Below are 15,067 nucleotides of genomic sequence, written 5' to 3' on the forward strand. Positions count from 1 at the left end.
CCCTGCCTAACCACCACGAATTGTAAATTCACTCAAAGTGATGGAAGTTGTAGGGTGATATCCTATGCTAGAGGTCACACCCATTCCGACTTTAATACAGCTAGGAGAAAGCATGCTTTCTTGAAATTAGTATTATCTTTGATTATACATGCATGTTAATTCTTCCCTTTAATAGATAGAAAAGATGGTATAATAAAACTGATCAAAGTGAAATATGAAGTTTAAAACAGAGGTTTGAACTGCTGTACTCACCAATTCTAATTCCATCTGCACCAATGTGAAAAGGTGTAATTAAGTTTATCAAAAACTGTCGAACCAGTCGGAAGTTTATTCTGCCAATACTCCATGATCCATCAATTACGATTATAATATCTGCAGCAGCATTTGATTGGCACTTGAACTGAGAGCCTGCAATATCAAAACAATGATGTTTATTTTATCACCATATTGAAGCAGCTCTGATGTGCTGATTCAGGTATGAAACATGAACAAAGTTTAACAAAGACTGTTAAAGTAGCAGGTAGGCAAACGTCATATAAATGTTTTAATCATCTGGATGCTGAATTTGCTATTTACCCTACATTTAAAAAGAACAGTCAGAAAGAAAATACCACAGTTCTATTAATCCAGATGTTGACTTTAGTGGATAGGAATTTGCTATTCATCAGCACTTTAGAAATTTCATTTGAGATGTAGATACCTGAAGTAAGCCAGAGACATATTCAGTTTTATAGTGTCCTAACCTTCACACATTCAGCAACTGCAGTGAATACTGTACAGTTAGGGCTTCAGGGATTTGGAGGTTTTTTGGATCCTGGATAAATGGCATCCAGAACTTTGGACTACAAATTCTCTCTTGTACTTCAGTGTTTGGTGTGCTGCACAAAGAAATCTAATCTAAATCCTAATTGTTAAATGATACAAGGTCTATTCTGCACAGATCATGAAATTTGGTAAATAGTTTTACATTCTCCATGTGTATGATGTGGGTGCACATAACGGTTGCAGGCATATGCAACTGATGTCAAAAGATGTATGTTAGAATCTGCTATATTTCACAGTCAAACATTCTCAGCTTTAAATTAGATTTTGCATTTAGAGTTGTTCAGATTTGGCTGAAACAATGTGAATAGGGGATAGAGGTACAGGATATGTGATGGACACCTAATCAGGATATGCCCTGTTTTAGTGTAACAGAGGTATATAGAAAGAGTTACTACATCAAAGCCTGAATGTTTGGATGGAGGAATAATTTTCCATTACACATTTCTGAGCAATGCAGGTTGTTCCCAGCTTACAGCATGGTTCCATTCCTGTGGGTAGAAGATGCCTGCAGCAGCTGACAAATCCATACCACCGGTCTCCCAAACGCTTGTTGGTATATAAGGGCCGTACATAACTCAAACATTCATAAGCTGGAGAGGACCTGTATGTGACTTGACAACAGTGGAAGGGAAAAGCAGGAATCCTTTTGAATAGTGAACAGCCTTTGGGGAAAGGGCACACACAATTGCAAGACAAAACATCTACCAGAAAATAAGCTTGGTCTTCATGGATTTGCAAGGAATCAGGCAGTATGTTTATTTTGGTGCCTGACACAATGATCTGAATTTTGTAAGTGGATATGGTAAATGCCCAGACATCTTCAACAATTGATTTCCTGAAAAAAATTCTATTACACATAAATGTTGTGTTAGGAATCTCTGTTGGTAAACTTCCTTTGAATGTAATCTTTAAATGGATAGGATATAACATGCAGCCAAATTTCCAAGTGTTGTCTATTAGAGCCTGCATTCTTAATGATATGTTTTGTTTTATTTACATTTTGGGATCCGGGTGTTACTGACAACACCAGCATTCATTGCCCGTCACATACAAATGCCGTTGGAGCAAAACTTCAGACTCAAACTTTTGGAAACTTGAATAAGGAATTGTCTGTGATTTCCTCACTCTAACCACCTCCTGGCCCACAGTAACCTTACATGGAAAGAAAATTTAAGAGTTATGGTCAATGTAGATTCATTGCCTTTGAATTGTCCATCTTTGTCCAACAGATACTGTTAATAAGAAGATATTTTCAAATACATAGTGAACCCTGCTCAATCTCCCTCCTTAAAGTAACACAGCAGGAAACATGTTTGTGAAGTGAAAACCAAATGAGCGAATTGTATCTCTGTCATGTGAAGAATGAGCTTTAAGCAATACTTCAACTGGAAGGGAAACAGAGAAGAAACCTCCATGGGTAAATGGTGATATGCATTTTTGGTTTGGTTTGGTTTAGTATGGAACAACTGAAAAACTTGTCAAACAGCTACAAAACATCTCAAGTTCCTGAGCACTGTTAAATTGGAGAGGAAATTGACAAGAATAGGACATGGTTGAGAATAAAATTCTAATATAGTGCACAACAATCAGCATGTATACCTTGGCTGGCTAGTATAATGAAGTCGTCAGACTGCCTAAATGATCAATGCACCCCAAAAACTGCAATAGTTTCCTCAAGAAAATGCACCAATATAATCATAAACACAAAGAGTTGATGTTATTCATGCTTTATCTAATGTTGAAATTATATCGAAACTACTCACCTTTCGCTGACAATTCTTCAGACACAGGTTCTTCCTTTCGTTTTTCTTGTACCATTTTCCTTTTATTTTTAGGCAAAATTTGTGTTGTATTTTTCATTTGTGATGTTCTTTCACTTTCAGCAGCAGTGATGCTCAACTTTCTCATTTTGTTCTCTGACATCTTATCGGCTGACTTTCTTCGTTCTGAACTTTTCACTGCAAGAATTTGAAGAAACTAAGACTTACAATTATTCTAGACTCACGACAGTATGTTCTCCTTTTCCCCAAATGGAAATATAATTAGCATAAGGTCATGAAACAGAATTAGCTGGGGTCGACATTAACCTTGTGTGGACGTGTTACAGGCAGGATTATGCTAATTATTTAATATCAGTAGGAGACCCTTGCCACTTTGAGAGGTAATTGCTAGGGTGGGGAGTTTGGTGCACTGCTACAGAGAGGGTCTGGCAGTGAACATAGAAGTCTTGTGGGTCAAGCAAGGATGTTCACAGTCTACACCTTACCTTTTCAGCGACAATTTGCAGTGATCCTTTATGTACCCCTGGCTAGGCTACTCTGTGTTAATTTCAAATGTATGCGGTGTGTAGATAGTCTGTCTCCACTGCCACCTCAAAATTGTGTTAATTCCTATGCACTTCAGAGGCTTCAGTTAACACCTTACAAACATATTCCCGCCTACAGCAGGCAGGTGTCTTGGCCACCCCTTAGAAGAGACCAACCAGAATGATGACAGATGGGAATTAGCTAGAATGGGGCAGTAAATGTATCATCGACACTCAGTGCACTCCATTCTGTCTAGGCAGATAGTCAGTACTTCCCCCTCTACCATCACTGTACTCATGTATTGGCAGAAATATTACACTAAATGGCATTTCTCTGTTTCTTTGTTCTGTAAAATTTTTCTTGTACTTTGCCTGCCTACCTTTTCTGGATTGTGTTCCATGTATCATTTCCGTTTCACGGAGGCCTGTTGCATTACTAGTAGGAATGCCAAAGTCGAATCGAGTACCATTCTCTCCTATTGTATCTATGATCCTTTCATTTTGTTTATGCTTGGGAACTTTCTTTGAATGATGTTCTTTTAGGACATTTACTGAAATGAAGAATGTAACATGGATCACAATAAAATAAGATAGCAACATTAACATATGCATAAATTAAATGTCATGCAAATTACTAATCCAAATTGTAGCAGCATTTGTTGTTCTAAAGATTAAAATATAGCACAGAATGAAATATGTATCATGCTTATGCCAAATTAATAGTGTAGCACATTGATCTAGCATATAACATGCAGTCTGTAGTACAAACTGCAGTATAAATTTTTGGAAACAGAGTATACAGAGAAATTGCCCCAGAGTAGTAGGAAGCATACACATACAAGGTCTACACTTACAAGTTGCAGCACATACAATAAAACACCAGTTCACACTAGTGATAGCCCACACATCGATGATAGTTATTTGATTCCTCAGGAGCAAGATCCCAAACCAGTAGCTTGGATTTAACCACGAAAATACAATGAAAAATTGCGACTTCAGAGAATAACTCAGAAAACAGTAATACAATTGACCGTTTGTATTGATGATAAGAGGTCTGAGTAGGCACTGGAGAAACTCAGACTTATCAATCATGATGGGAGATAACAGAGAGTAGACTATAGAAGAGTACTGGTTCAAACTAAAATGTAAAAGAAGACGATAGTCATTGAAATTCTAACTAGAGAAAAGTGAACATTTGGATCAATAGGAACTGATGAGACAGTGAAGATGAAAACCATGAGATCAATATGGGCATGGACTGGAAAAACTAACTGTGGAGCTTAAAAAACAACTAGGATGTCATTACGTTGGTATGTAAAATCATCATTTATAGCCTTTTCAGTGATTTAGTGACCATTCAACAAATAAAGATCCAGCCATAGAGTTTAATCCAGCTCTAGAAATAAATGATAGGAAATTTTAAAAAACGAATTTGAACACAAAATCACGTTAAGATTTTGAAAAAGTAAAATGATACAGGGCTTGAAACCAAAATCTGCCTGATTTGGGAATATATTGAAAAATACACTTCACTATTTAAGAAAAATAAGAGGGGGAAAGCATAAAGACTACAATGTCTGAATACACAGTAAATACCCAATATTCATTTGATTGGAAAACAATCAAATAGATTTTAAAAGCCTTATTGAGTCTGACATATTTGTATAGATCACTAGAATGATGGATTAAGAAATGTCTACATATGCGTTCTATATGTGCATTCAGAAGCTTTTGATAAAGTCCCTTGGAAGACACTGTCAACTAGAAGCTCATGGAACTGAAGGAAAATTATTGTATTGATTAGGAAATAGGCTGAATAGCAGGAGGTAAGTCAGTACACAGTTTTGCACAGTGTGACTAATGGTGTCCCATAAAGATCTATGTTATGGAAGCATCTAGTCATAGCATTAATAAGTGGCTTAAATGATGGAACCAAAAGCCACTAATCCATGTTTTCTGACACAAGCCAGCATTGGAAGCAATGTGGATTGAAACATTAAATTACAAAGAGATATAAATGAATTAAATGAAATGAGCAGAAATAGGCAAATAAATGTTGATGTAGGCAAAGTTAAGGTCATCTGGGCATACAAAGGATAGAAGAGAAGCCAGAAGGAATGAAGGCTCAAAGAGATCTCTACATCATGTACATTAGAAATGCACATGATGTAGAGATCTCTTTGCTCCCCAAGGACTCCCATCAAATAGTGTGGCTGCCTTGCACAGCACTGCACTTTTCACACTTTGAGGAATTCTGAGTTTGAGATAATGCTTTCAAGAAGGATACACATTCATTTCAATTTATTTTCACCTTCTGCACAGCTCAGACTGCCTTAAAACCCAATAACATATTAATGTTTGTGGATTGCAAACTAGATTCTTACTAATAAACTTTCTTTTGGCATAATGGTGCTCACGAGTTCCGTTAAGCAGTAATATTTGAAGCGTGTACTCTTGAGTGGGTGAAAGGCCTACTACAGTTGCTTTTGCTATGTTGGTCTTCAGGATTATTTCCCCTTCAGAGGTACCTGAAAGAATCACAACAGAAATACAAAAGCACACTCACAATGGCTATAGAGTGAGACATTTTGTCATAACCAAACATGAAATCAAGAATACTTTGTGTTGCCCTCACAGTAACTAGAAAAAGAATTTTGGGTTAAGCCATCTTTAACTAAAATTGTTGCAAAATGAAGTATTATTCTTTCTATTCTGCAGCTTCCTAAAAACAATACAGTAACCTTAGCAAAGAATATAACAATGTGAGCCCATGTGTAACATATAATGAGGGAACCACTTGGAAAGTATTCGAACCAAATGAAAAATTTATCAGGCTTAAAGATGGTAGTGTGTATTGCTAAGCCCTGCATCACTGAGATATTGATTATGATAGCCATTTGAAAGTCAACTGGTCCAGCAAAGAGTTGGTGCATTAATGGGTACTACATGAAAAAAATCAGAAACATAAATGAGCAACAAGTTAGCAGCAACCAAGGACAGCTGATCAAGTAGAGAGAACAATGGGTTCATTTTATGGAGATACAAGAGATTCTGAAGATGCTGGAATCTGGAGCATCTCACACAAAATGCTGGAGGACTCAGCAGGTCAGGCAGCATCTATGGAGAGAAATAAACAGTCGACGTTTCCGGCCGAGACGCTTCATCAGAACTGGAAAGGAAGAGGGCAGAAGGCAGAATAAGAAGGTGGGGGAGGGGGACGAGCACACACAGGCAGGTGATAGGTGAGTTCAGGTGAGGGGGGAAGGTATAAGGATGGGGGGGAGATATAAGAAGTTGAGAAGTGATAGGTAGTAGAGGCAAGGGACTGAAGAAGGAATCCGGTAGGAGAGGGCAGTGGACCATGGAATAAGGGGCAGGAGGTGGGGAATAGATGGGTAGGTCATGAGGGCGGAGGAAGGGGAAAGAAAAGGGGGCCGCAGCTATGAGGGAAGACAACAGAGGGGGAGAAATGGGGGGAGAAGAGGGGAGGGGTTACCGGAATTTGGAGAAATTGATGTTGAGGCCATCAGGTCAGAGATTACCAAGGCAAAATATGAGGTGTTGTTCCTCCAACCTATGTCTGGCCTCAATGTGGCAGTAGAGGAGGCCGTGGATAGACATGTCAGCATGGGAGTGGGATATGGAATCGAAGTGGATGGCCACCGGGAGATCCTTGCTTTTATGGCAGATGGAGTGAAGGTGCAACGAAGCAGTCACCCAATCTGCGTCGGGTCTCACTGATGTAGAGGAAGCTGCACCGGGAGCACTGGATGCAATAAGTAACACCCTCAGATTCACAGGTGAAGCGCTGCCTCACCTGGAAGGACTGACTAGGGCCCTGAGTGGTGGTGAGGGAGGAGGTGTAGCGGCAGGTGTACCACTTGGTGTGGTTGCAGGGATAACCTGTTGCAGGGCAACACCTGTTGATTCATTTTATAGGCTCCACCATTAGGGGGTGAGGTGAACTGCCCTAAAGCCACATTAGAAATGAATAGTTCCTTGACCACTTTCTAACTGAAGATGGACTTGTAATGCTGTATACAGCAAGTGAATGGTTTATTATGTCGGTGAAATGTACATGCTGCAATAGACGTAGAACAATTCTGTCCAACAAACCCCTGAAGGATCAAGGATCGCAATTAATGCAGCAACAACTTCTCTTCACATGAACTTTGGTCATCTTAACAATACAAAATTTAAAAAAAATTGAAATGTTTTGGATTGGTTTTCATCAGCATATTGATGGCATTTCTTGTCTAACTAATCTGTACAGACATGCATCACTATTCTGGCAAGGTGCCAAGAGAGCATTTTTAACAGTGAAGGTATTCAAACTTGGTCTTTTTTATCTTGACATAAAAACAGTTCCTCTTGAACACTGGGGAACACACTTTCAGCTGATCCCCATGCTTGAAAAGAAATTGAACACTGACTTAGGCCTTTTAAAATGAAATTCTGTACAAATATGTTTACAAGGTGAGCTCCCATCAACAAAAAAATCAGAGCTATGTGGTTACCAAGGTGCTAATAAAATTATGAAATGTACAGGTTTGAAACCTGGGATCAGGAGGTATGGAATTTTGTAAACATTCCACACATCCTGCTAGAAACAAGGCAGGAGAGAAGGGGGTAGAGAGGAACAGTCCCACACACAATAACTTTAAGCTGCCTTTTATCATTGTCATGCAATTCCAGCATTTATGTTGGTGGAAGATGGTGTTGAGTGGGTGATGGGGGGGTGGGAGGGAGGTGTCGCAGGGATGGGGGAGATCACTTTCCATTAAATATCCCCAGTGTAAGGCTTGTCCAGCTCTTTCTGACAGCCTACACTTCAAATAACTCTGAATCTTTTGGTACTTTTCTCTTTTTTTTCTGAGATCTGAGTGTCACGAGCAAGGCCAGCATTTAGTGACCATCTCTAATTTCCCTTCAGACGATCATGTTCTGCCACCTTCAGCTGCTGTGGTCCTTCGAGTGAAAGTACTCTCACAGTGCCATTGGGCGGAAAGTTCTAGGATTTAGACAGAATGACAATAAAGGAGGCGATGTCCTTCCATATCAGATGGTATGCGGCTGGGAGAAGAACCTCCAGATGGTGGTGTACCCATGTACCTGCTGCCCACATCCTGTCTGGTGGCAGAGGTTGCAAGTTTGGAAGGTGTTGTTGGAATAGCCTAGATAAGTAACTGCAATCAAGTTTATTGATGTTACACACTGCAGCTACTGTGCATCGGCAATAGAGGGAATTGATGTTCAGAGTGGTTGATGGGGTTCAAGTCAATTAAGCTGCTTTGTCGTGGATGGTGTCAAACCTCTTGAGAGTTGTTGAAGCTGCACTCATCCAGGCAAGTGGAGAGTATTCCTTCACACTCCAGACATGCCTTGTAGATAGTGGAGAGGCTTTGGGGTGTTAGGATACACAGAGTCAACTTGCTCTTGCAGACATGTTCTTTATGTAGTTGGTCTGGTTGAGTTTCTCATCAATTGTGACTCCAAGATGTTGGTGTTGAGTACTCAGTGATGGTAATAACATAGAATGCCAATATCCGTAGCTGCTTCATCAATGACCTTCCTTAGACCATTAGGTCAGAAGGGGTATTTGTGCTGATCATTGCTCAATGTTCAATTTCATTAGGCAATATCAGGAAGAAAACTCATCAGAACTGCAGACCCGCAGCTCACATTCCACCAAGGAAATGTAACAAAAGTCCCCTTACCTGTTGATGGTTTTACTCGTACTTTGTATCCCTGCTTGTTTCCATCAACTTCTTTCCATTTCATCTGCAGTCTGTCCTCAGACAGAACAGTTAATTTCAATCTACCTGAATGCAAAAACAGAAAATGAAAATGTGCAAAATGTACCCTCAGAAATGTACCCTCAAAAATATAGGTTTCCCTGAATAACAGAATTCATCAAAGTGCAGCCAAGTTGTCCTGATCAATTAATGTTCGTCAAGAAAGAAAATGCTATAATGCTTTAGGTAATGCAAGAGTGGAACAGTTACCTTCTGTTAAGAACTGGCTTCCTGTCTTTGATCCACACTGTTTACTTACTCCATTTACATGAACCTTAGTGATGATAAAAGCATCAAAAGTGGGTTGCACAATGACTCATGTCGCAGCTACAAACAACCTGCTCCAAGTGCATGTGCATTACGTGCATCAAACCATGCAAGTGAGATACTGCAAGGTACTTATCATGAATCACAATCAACTTTACAAATTCAAAGGCCCTATCGTCCACAAATGGTGCAGAAATTACACAAATGAATCTCGACACATAAATCTGTACTTGTTTGCCCAGTACCAGGTCTGCAACTTTTACATAAGAAATAGGAGCAGTTGGAGAAGGCCAGCTCGCCCTCCCAGCCTGCACCATCCTTCATCAAGAATGGTGGACCAGGCACAATGGCTAATCTGAGACACAAGAGATTCTGCAGATGCTGGAATCTGGAGCAACACACACAAAATGCTGGAGGAACTCAGCAGGTCAGGCAGCATCTATGGAGGGAAATAAACAGTCAACGCTTCTGGTCGAGACCCTTCCTTAGGACTGGAAAGGAAGAGGGCAGAAGCCAGAATAAAAAGGTAGAGGGAGGGGAAGGAGCATAAACTGACAGGTGAAAGGTGAGTCCAGGTGAGGGGGGAAGGTAGGTGGGTGGGGAAGGGGGGGATGAAAAGGAATCATGCAAGAGGCTGAGAGGTGATAGGTTGAAGAGGCAAGGGGTTAAAGGAGGAGGAATCCAGTAGGAGTGGCTAATCTTCTACCTCAGCTCCACTTTCCTTCATTATCCTCATTTCCCTTGATCCTCTTAATATCCAGAAATCTGTCAATCTCTGTTTTGAATGAACCCAATGACTGGGCCTTTATAGTCCCCCAGGAGAGAGAAGATATACCATCCTCTGAATGAAGACATTTCTCCTCATCTCAGTCCTGAATGGCCTATCACTTAATCTGAGACTGTGATCCCTATTTCTAGACTCCTCAGTCTGGGGAAATGTTCTCCCTACATCCACCCTGAGAAGCCCTGTAAGAATTTTGTAAGTTTCCGCAAGATCACCGCTCATTCTTTTAAACTCGAGACAATGCATGCCGAGGTTACTCAGCCATTCCTTACACGACAAACTCACCATCCCAGGAACCAATCTAGTGAGTCTTCACTGCCTTCCCTCTGTGGCAAGTGAATCCTCTTTTAGGTAAAGAGGTCAAAACTGGACATAATATTCCAAATTCATCTCACCAAGGCCTGCAGTATTATACTAAGACATCTTTACTACAAGAGGATTTGAGTACAAGAAAAAAATGCCAGCATACCATTTACCTTCCCAACTGCATGTTAGCTTTCAATGACTTATGTACCAGGATACCTGCATCCCTTTAACTATCAGGATTTCCTACCTGTCAATGTTTAAAAAAGACTACTTTCTTTGTTTTGTGCACTGAAGTGTATGACCTCACATTTTTCCACATTACTTTCCATCTGTTATGTCCTTGCCCACAAAACTTATCGTTATCCCCTTGAAGACTCTTTGAGAGCTCCCCCCTACTCACAGCAAACTTGGAAATGTGACATTTGCTCCCATCAGCCAAATTATTGATGTAGATTGTGAAAAGCTAAGGCCCAAGTAGCAATCCCTGCAGTGCCCTGTTAATATCTGGCATGCCAACCTGAGAAGGATATTTATTTCCATTCTTTGTTTTGCGGCACGGTAGTGTAGCGGTTAGCGTAACGCTATTACAGTGCCAGCGACCCGGGTTCAATTCCCACCACTGTCTGTAAGGAGTTTGTACATTCTCCCCGTGTCTGCATGGGTTTCATCCGGGTGCTCCGGTTTCCTCCCACATTCCAAAGACATACAGGTTAGGAGTTATGGTCATGCTATGTTGGCGCCGGAAGAGTGGCGACACTTGCGGGCTGCCCCCAGCACATTCTCAGTAACGCACAAAGACTCATTTCACTGTGTGTTTCGATGTACATGTGACTAATAAATAAATATCTAATATCTATATCTGTATATCAATTCTCAATCCATACCAGTATATTATCTCCAATTCCATGTGCTTTAATCTTGTTGACCAAGCTCCTGTCTGGGATTTTATAGAAAGCCATCTGGAAATCTACACACACTACACCCACTGGTTCCGTTGTATCCATTTTAATAGTCATATCCTCAAAGAGCTCCAATAAATTAGTTAAACAGGATTTCTCTTTCATAAATCCATGTTGTCTCTGGTCAATTCTATTATTCTTTTCCAGCTGTCCTGCTGTTACATCCTTCATTATATATTGCCCTACAACTGACATTAAGAAAATGGGTCAGCAATTCCCTTTCTTCTCTATTCCTCTTGCCTTAAGTAGTGAGGTCACATTTGCAGGTACCATTCCAAGATTGACAGAATTTTGAAAGATGATAACCAGTTCATTCACTATCCCTACATCCACTCCTTTCGAAACCCAAGGATCCTTGGTACTTATCGTCAGTACTGACCAGTACTTCTACCAATCTTAATTTCCTTCAGATCTTCTTTCTTGCTAGGTCCTTGGTTCTCTTGTATTTTGGTAGTTATTTTTATATTGTCCAAGAAGACAGGCATAAAATATTTGTTTAAATTCTCTGCTATTTCCTTATTCCCTTTTGTAATTTCTCCCATCTCTGTCTGTAAGGGACCCACATTTGCCCTGCTAGTCTGTTGTTATGCTTCTTTCCAGTTTACTCTCATATTCTTCCTTTTCTTAATCAATTTCTTAATCCTCCTTTGCTGAATTTTAAAATGCTTCCTATCTGCAGACCTGCCGCTATCTTTGGTAACTTGATAAGCTTTCTTCTTCCATTTAATATTACTTTTAATTTCTCTGGTCAGCCACAGAAAGGCCATTTTTCCAGCAGAGCATTTTTGAAAATTATTTATTACTATTTTAACTGCTAGCCATTGCCATATGTTTCAGTGCAGTTTCCCAAATGACTACAGCCAACTCACCACACATATCCTTGTAGTTTAGGTCTAAACCCCTAATCTCTGCCTTAAGTACATCACTTTCAAACTCGATGTAAAATTCTGTCATATAATGATTCCGCTTTCCAAAGGGTCAGATTACTAGATTATTAATTAATATTTTCTCATTCTACAAAACTAGATCTAAATTAGTCTTTTCCCCAGTTGGTTCCTCAATAATGAGCAAGAAAATCATCTCATATACACCCCATAAATAGGTCTTCCACCTTATTATCACTATTTTGACTTGTCCAGAATATATGTAGATTAAAGTCCCCCATGGTTCTGTATTATGCTGTTGCATGCATCTCTGATTTCAGCTTATTTTAAATATTAATATATCATAGTTATTATTTTGTGAATAATTCTTTCATTTTTTATGGCTCAGCAATCTGGAAAAATAAATCTCTGATAGTTACAGTGAAATTGAACAATTAGGAATCTCACAGTTGAAAAAGATGATGACAGATTCCCTTTGATATCTCAATCAGTGCAAAACATCAAAAATATTTCCCTCGAGATTTCAATAACTAAACTGACAAAAAATGTGAAACACACAGCACTCCAAAACATACAATACTTGTAGGTAAACTGAAAGAAATATGATATATTTAGACCTGCTGCAGCAATGAAGAACAAACCTGCATTTTATTGCACTTAATCATACCCTAAGAACACGCCACAAACAAGTTATATCAAGTTAATTTAGAGACACATTTTAAATGCTTCTAAGATACCATTACAAATCATTCTCATTTATCCAAATTGCTTTTTTACATGATCCATTTCATCTTTCTCAGTTTTAAGTCTATTTAATTTCTTTTGTTTTATTTTCCTGGTTTCAACTTTTTTTATAATAGCCACATTACACCTGGAACTGCACAAGTTAACAATGTAAAATGCTTCTAGATCATCTGAACAATTTGATAAGGTGACACCTAAGCTGTTTCTGATATTAAGTATAAACATATATTGATTTACATGGGTTAATAACTGGATTAAGGCAAAGGGTTAGAGAGAAATTGTTGAAACAAAATTCACCCAGGGTTGGGTATCACTGCCTGAAAGGATGTGGGAGGTAGAAACCTTCAACTCCATGTTAAGAGAACCTAGATAAAAGCAAATGAGGTGCCTTCACCTACAAGACTATGGTTGGATAAGTAAGATGCAGTATGAATAGGACTATTTTAGCTTGCACGGATAGATAAAATGGTTTCTCTCCCTGCCACTGATAATGATTTCAATGATTCCATCATTTTAGTTTGGGAAAAAATCTCAAACATTAACCTACCTCTCACATTGGCAGACCTGTTAGTTCCAACATTTTCTGTCCCACATTGTTTTTAATTTAATTGATGCTTCGTCACCAAATGAATAAGTTAAAACTCCTCACAGTATAATACTGTACTGTTGATAACAATATTATCTTTATAGTGGTACATTACAATGAACATCATAAATCTATACTAACTGTAACAGCTGCACTAATGGAAATGGTCTTTCCATGACAATTACATTTAGGATCAAGGCTGAAGGCTTTTGTCCTCATGAACCCAATCAGCACTGGCTAATATATTCTTTTTGTTACTGAAATAGTATATTCATTCTATATAGTCACAGAGTGAAAAGAAACAATAGCCACTTACTACAGCTATAATTGGAATCTATCAATTCCTTAGAAAAGATAATAAGTTAAATAAAACCAATTAGGCTGTGCAGAGTGAAACTGACTGAGAAGGCTTTCCTATTACTTATTTAAGATATTTTACAAGATTTATTTCTCACAGCAATGCTATACAGTTATGAAAGGATAATTAGGTATGAGATTGTAAGAGGAAAGGCATTACACTGGGTCAGTTGATCGAGAAATGCTTTGTTGCTGTGTTCCTAGTTGCAATGAATACTGAATTGAGTGAATAATTAGCAACTGCCGGTATTTATTTTAAAATTCCCTTTTATCTACAACTATAACTCACATTCAGTACTTGCAAAAATGCTACTCATTTTCCTTATTTCCGCACAACAGCCATTAAACATTTAAATGGCAGATTGAAAGTGAAGACCACAAAGAAGAGTTCATATTGCACATATAAATACACATTTGTTCTGTGCTTGAATACAGAATTTGTCATGTGGTTAAATGGCTTAAAGGGCACACAAGAATATTGCATATAAATTATGAACAATTGATGTTATTCAATTCTAACATATTAAAATTATTAGTGCAATATCATTAGCCAAGTGCTTTGACAGCCATCTTAATAATTCAAGTGATAAGATCCTAACATTTGTTGTAGGCAATAGTTACATCTGAGAATGCATACACAGAGGTTTACACTCATTAGTATCTGGTACTGACAAATTAAGTAAAGAATAAAGCTAAAAGTTTCACTTTCTGGATTTATTTTAGTAAATGTAATAGCTCGTCTAATAGGCAGAAATTGGTGAAGAAGTTACAGCCAAAAAAGAATGCATTCGGAATTACACATGCTTCTTTGCCATTCTACTACATTTCTCCTGGTGCTGTCCATTGTGAATCAGAAATCATACCGCAAATAGGTGCTATAACTTTATGCTTTAATGCATAAGGTATTATTTTTGTTCTAAGGTGAAGCTGTGTGTAAAATGGTAAAACTCTAAATTGGTGTATCTCAGAGCCATTTACAAGCTACTTATATTAAAGAAATTGGACCCATTAGCTCACATCTTTTAGGTGCAAATCCATTTCCATTAGTGGGAGAAGCTCAAAGAGTGTGCATAGTTACAAGGCTGGGGATGGGGATAGTGGGATAGCGTAGGAATCTATTCTCACAGAGGGTGGTGAACCTCTTGGGGGGGGGGGTGGGTAGGGAGGCTGGATCATTGAGGGTTTTTAAAGGAGAAGTAAATAATCTTTTGAAAGATCAGGGAATTGATGGCTATGGGGAACTGGCACAAAAGGG

General features: G+C 38.8%; 1 protein-coding gene across 1 annotated transcript in view; it reads right to left on the reverse strand.

Moving 5' to 3' along the window:
* Positions 1–15,067, reverse strand: part of LOC127579037 (collagen alpha-1(XIV) chain-like) — a 105,925-nt gene that overhangs the window by 79,232 nt on the left and 11,626 nt on the right. The window contains exons 4-8 of the mRNA XM_052031671.1: positions 8,848–8,952; positions 5,515–5,658; positions 3,511–3,681; positions 2,589–2,783; positions 253–408 (exon numbers count right to left, since the gene is read on the reverse strand). Of these exons, the coding sequence (XP_051887631.1) occupies positions 253–408; positions 2,589–2,783; positions 3,511–3,681; positions 5,515–5,658; positions 8,848–8,952 (771 nt within the window). The remainder of the gene's footprint in view (positions 1–252; positions 409–2,588; positions 2,784–3,510; positions 3,682–5,514; positions 5,659–8,847; positions 8,953–15,067) is intronic.

The sequence above is a fragment of the Pristis pectinata genome, chromosome 16 (genome assembly GCF_009764475.1).
Source record: "Pristis pectinata isolate sPriPec2 chromosome 16, sPriPec2.1.pri, whole genome shotgun sequence".
NCBI lineage: Eukaryota > Metazoa > Chordata > Chondrichthyes > Rhinopristiformes > Pristidae > Pristis > Pristis pectinata.